This window comes from Octopus bimaculoides, chromosome 30, assembly GCF_001194135.2.
Source record: "Octopus bimaculoides isolate UCB-OBI-ISO-001 chromosome 30, ASM119413v2, whole genome shotgun sequence".
In the NCBI taxonomy this organism is placed as follows: domain Eukaryota; kingdom Metazoa; phylum Mollusca; class Cephalopoda; order Octopoda; family Octopodidae; genus Octopus; species Octopus bimaculoides.
This window is the reverse complement of record NC_069010.1, coordinates 5,972,872-5,976,654: the sequence shown is the minus strand read 5'-3', so window position 1 is coordinate 5,976,654 and position 3,783 is coordinate 5,972,872. Positions and strand designations below refer to the sequence as shown.

Genomic DNA, 3,783 nt, shown 5'->3' with positions numbered 1-3,783 from the left:
TATATATATATATATATATATATATATATGTGTGTGTGTATATATACAAACAATTGAACGACTGTTGAGGTACTCGGCGAAGTTGTCTTTCCCCTGGATACCGGTGACTTTTGGCGGAGTGTCTCACAAATTTGTTTTGCAGACACTAGACAACATCCGGTCGCCGTTGTCTCTCCTATTTTTTTTTATAATAAATGTCGAAACGAAATCTTTTTCCTCGCTTTTGAGCTCTCCATATTAAGTTAGTCTAACTTTAGCCAGAAATAGCCCAGGCCATGACTAACTTACTAGCATCACATGGAGAAGATATTCAATTATGCAGAACGGGATAGTTTTGGAGCAGTCACCGTTTCCGTTTGTCTTCGCTCAAATCTCATCAAACAATAATACAGTGAGAGCGAAAAAAAGTGTTAGAAATAGCAGCCAAATCTGCATCCTTCCGTCTTGAAAAAAATATATATTTTAAATATTCGATAATGTAGTCATCTTATTATAATATATTACACAACACTATGTGCGAAAAAGGACATCAGAAGACGGGATGGTCACGGCTGGAACGCCTTTGATCGTGGTTCTGCTCGGTCGGAGAAGACCTGACGTTTCAACAACACAAGAACTCTTGACTTGTTTTTCTTTTTTTTCTTTTCTTTTTTTCTAATATTTCCAGTGATCAGCATCCTATTCGTGATCATCCCACCTTCACCACCACCATCATCATCACCATCTTCATTATAATCAATATCACCGCCGTCTTTTCTTCACTTCGACTGTCAGTTTAATAATAGCGCACCTTCGCTTTCTGCTCTTCCTAAAACGCATGTAAGTCGCTTACCTCAATTATAATATAACCTTATTAACAATACTGACTCACCAAAACCATTTTAACATTTAATCGTCTTTTCGTTTATATTCCAGGTGTCAATACATCCAATTGATCATTGCTGTCTTCACCTGTTGATGGATGCTTGTGAACATCTGATTCCTGATTCCCTCCTCTGATCCCCCCAAAAATTGATCAAGCCAGTGTAATCAATACACACAGCACACAGTGATATGTTCCCAATAATAATAGGAAAAAAACCAACAGGAAAATCTCCTGTAAATATTGCATACACACATTCAACAGCACACATCTTCAACCTGTCAGAGCATCTCTATATGCTGTAAATATTGCATATATACATTGTAAATGATCATTTTCTCCACTTGAATAATTAGATGTTCAAAAGTTATTAGGTGGTTACACAAGGTAACTCTGATAGGCGCTTCAAACATATAATACTCTACCAAGAACTTTCTATTTCTCTTTTTTATTCTACTATATATATATATATTTATATTCTTTCTTTTCATAAATGAATTTTTATTCACCCACAACTATATATTTCCAATAAGCTATACATATCTTGTCTGTCTGTCTGTCTCTTTCTCTCTAATTATATACCATCAGCTATACGCGTGTGTATACTCTTAATTATACAGTCTAACATATCAACAGTATTATTATTATTATTATTATTATTAATATTATTGTTCTGGTCTTGTGCCTAAATTTGAAACTATTATTATTATTATTATTATTATTATTATTGTTGTTGTTGTTGTAAAGAAACCAAAGATGGATTATTTTTCAATTACCATGGCAATTGGTTTGCTTTCTCTGTATATTAAAACACTCTATCCAGACATTTCTGGGGGTGACACTGGTGAACTGCTCTCCTCTGCTTGTCAGTTTGGGGTTTCCCATCCTCCGGGATACCCCCTATTCACCATGCTGGCTAGCTTTGCCATTAAATGCTGCAGCTACCGGTCGCCTGCTTGGAGAGCAAACCTTCTAACGGCCACCTTCTCGGCAGTGGCCGGCGGCGTTCTCTCACACACGATTCTCAAAGAGACTGGACAGCCTTCAGCCGCCTTGCTCGCTGTTGCGCTATTCTCGGTGAACCGACTAACATGGCATTGGTCTGTAACGGCAGAAGTGTTTTCCTTGAACAACTTATTCCTGTCAATTATCACCTATCTCAGTTTCATGCTTGAAAATGCCGTGCAACCAGCCAGAAAACTGAAGTTAGCACGCATCGGTGCATTTGTTAGTGCCTTGTGCTTGTGCAACCAGCACACATCCTTTGTCTATCTCCTCTACCTTATCCCTTGGGTGATATTTAAATTATACCGGGCTGGTCTCTTCCGTCTGACTAATTTATTGTCCCTTTTGGTTTCCTTCATTCTTGGTCTTTTACCTTACCTATACTTACCTATAAGTGCACATTTGAATGTAGCAAAATGGACTTGGGGTGACCAGCGGACCGTAATGGGGTTCTGGACTCATCTAATGCGATCAGAATATGGTACGTTTAGTCTGGGAAAGGATGAAGTAGGGCTTGGTCTCGTAACAGGGTTAAAATTCTACATGATCCATGAGTGGTTTACTCTAACTCCAGTTGCCATCATCTTGTTTGGTATGTCCATGTGGTGCATAGTGCGCCGCCTGTACACTGGATACAGCTGTCCTCTTGTGCATCTATTAATGTTTGTGTCATACTTGGTGTTTTTCTCATGGAGGGCTAACCTCAACATAGACAATCCGCTGTTTCTCGGCGTTGTCGAGCGCTTCTGGATGCAGGCTAGCATGGTGCTTGTGTTTCTGGCATCTCTCACATACGGGGACCTCAACAATCAGATCAAGTCTTCTTTCTTCAGACGTATGTTCTTCTTCGCTTCGATGATCCTCTTGGTGTTTCAGGTTCACCGCAACTTCACCTACTGCAATAAAAGCAACGCGACGGTGGTCCACGACTTCAGCAACACCGTCCTACGCAGCTTCCCACCAAATTCCACCGTTCTCACAAGAGGAGACTTGTCATCGGCAACTTTCGGTTATTTACATTTCTGCAAAAACGTCAGATCAGACTTGAAGCTTTTCGACCAAGAACTACTGACCTATGAATGGGCTTTACCTATGCTACGCAAACATCATAACCGTATTGATTTTCCTGGTGATTTCTTGCATTTGAAAAACAAGCGACATCCAGATGGTCGAAGATCGTTCACTTTTGCCAAATTCCTCAATGTTAATTACGCAAACGGTCCAATATTTGCCTGTATAGGGGTGCAAGAATATGAGCCCTCCTGGAAGAAGGGTTACAAATTATGGCCTTTCGGTGTGTGCTCACAGTTTGTCCAAAAGAAGGAACACATGGTGTTGAAAAAATGGGTTCGCCAGACTGGTTACATTGCTTTCAACTGGACCCACTCATACACTGGATTTGCAGAGACGTCTTGGGAAAAAGTCGCCACTGACGAGATGTGGAATGCAAAAATTGGTACGGCATTACACATGTATGATACTGCTGAACTGAGCAAGAATGTGAAGGAGAAGAAAAAACTGTTGCTGCTTGCTTATCAAGTATACAGCGATGCCATCAGCTGGCATGATAATTTCCCACCGTTTTGGCACAAGAACTACGCCCTGGTTTGCACGAAGCTTTTGAATGTTGAACATACGCTGGACAAGGACCTGCTGCTGAAGAAAAGCATCTACCATCTTCAGTTCTATGTCGACAGCAAACCGGAAGATGACCAGCTGCAGAATATTGTGGATGCTATCCGTTCATTGAAAAGATATGGCAGGCAAATCCGTGACAAAATTACCAAGACAACTTAGTATTATATATACACACACATACATATATATATATATATATATATATATATATACATATACATATATATATATACATACATATATATACATATACATATATATACATATACATATATATA

General features: G+C 39.4%; 1 protein-coding gene across 1 annotated transcript; it reads left to right on the top strand.

The window, feature by feature from the left end:
• Positions 1 to 145: 145 nt before the first annotated feature.
• Positions 146 to 3,756, top strand: LOC106881889 (transmembrane protein 260). The gene is made up of 2 exons (XM_014932411.2): positions 146 to 819; positions 916 to 3,756. The coding sequence occupies exon 2, from the start codon at positions 1,619 to 1,621 to the stop codon at positions 3,662 to 3,664; it is 2,046 nt and encodes a 681-aa protein (XP_014787897.1). The 5' UTR covers positions 146 to 819; positions 916 to 1,618; the 3' UTR covers positions 3,665 to 3,756.
• The last annotated feature ends 27 nt before the right edge of the window (positions 3,757 to 3,783 follow it).

Bases quoted from the DNA above. Each gene is read 5' to 3' on its own strand.
- LOC106881889 (XM_014932411.2), top strand. From the start codon at position 1,619: ATGGATTATTTTTCAATTACCATGGCAATTGGTTTGCTTTCTCTGTAT.